At 49.2% G+C, this 1237-nt stretch overlaps 1 protein-coding gene across 1 annotated transcript in view; it reads right to left on the reverse strand.

Annotated features, from left to right (window-relative positions):
- The window catches only part of slc4a4a (solute carrier family 4 member 4a), a gene marked incomplete in the record, with an annotated part of 47842 nt that extends 46605 nt beyond the window's left edge, over positions 1-1237 (reverse strand). Inside the window, 1 exon segment of the mRNA XM_024257978.1 lies at positions 812-1237. Within this exon segment, the coding sequence (XP_024113746.1) occupies positions 812-1028 (217 nt within the window).

Here is a 1237-nt window from a genome sequence, read left to right on the forward strand (position 1 = left end):
CAACGACACAACGAGACAACGAGACAACGAGACAACGAGACAACGAGACAACGAGACAACGAGACAACGAGACAACGACACAACGAGACAACGAGACAACGACACAACGAAACGAGACATGAACATAGAGAAATGCTTCAAATAAAAAGCTACCAGAGAAGAAAATACGCAGATAAAAACTAATGGGCATCAACTGAAGTTAACTCTAACATGGAAAACGAGGTTTGGCCTAAAAACAAAGAAAATGTTTTTTAAATAAACTTTATGATATCCAGAATAGTTTAATAAATAAACTTTATGATATCCAGAATAGTTTAATAAATAAACTTCATGATATCCAGAATAGTTTAATAAATTAACCCTTCTACTGTGATGATCACAGTAAAACGTCTCCAATCCTCCAGAGGAATCTCAAACGCTTTAAAACGAATAACCAGACTGAAACAGGAACAATCAGTCTCTGACTCGGTCTCAGCAACTTCTGTGGTTTGTTTACATTATTAGGTGGTTGTCATGGAAACGCACTGCCAACAGGTTCCTGCTGCCAGCTCTCCTGCAGGGTCAGATCCGTTTACTAACTAATCCTTAACTAGTACTCAGAGGGTTCCAGTCTGTGTGGAGCTGCAGCTCCTGAGGGGATTGGGCAGGTAAACACGGGGTCACATGGTCTGCGGCTCCATTTTTAAATGCCAGCCTGCTGGCTAAATAGGTGAGCAGCAGGCTGTACATCCAGGAAGTGAGCTTTGGAGAGCTGATCCATCCTCCCTCCTACCCTGACCTCCACATGCCGGGAAAACGCCGCTCCACTTACCCTCCACCTCCTCCTCGTCGCAGACCTTCTTGAGCAGGGACGCCCCGCGGTCCAGCACCGCCTCGTCCTCCATCCTGTAGTAGTAGAAGAGGAAGAAAGACTGTTCACACTTCTCCTCCAGAGACAGCGTGGAGCCATAGCGCTTGGGCTGGTTGGGCTGGTTGGGCTGCAGCAGGTTGGGACTGGGGCTCAGTCTGGTGCTGCTGGTGGCGCTCATCTCCCCCCATCAGAGACACCTACGCCCGACGGAGCGGCCAGCAGCTCTGACGCCACGCTGACCGGGGGAAGTGTGTCATCCTTGAGGAGGCGGAGCTCCGCCGATAGGTGTTTGTGGGGCTTTAATGTGTCAGAGTGAGGTGAGGCAGAGGACAGGAAGACTGCTGATTGGCTGAGAGCGGACAGGTGCTGATGGAGACCGCTACAGAT

The sequence above is a fragment of the Oryzias melastigma genome, linkage group LG9, assembly GCF_002922805.2.
Source record: "Oryzias melastigma strain HK-1 linkage group LG9, ASM292280v2, whole genome shotgun sequence".
NCBI lineage: Eukaryota > Metazoa > Chordata > Actinopteri > Beloniformes > Adrianichthyidae > Oryzias > Oryzias melastigma.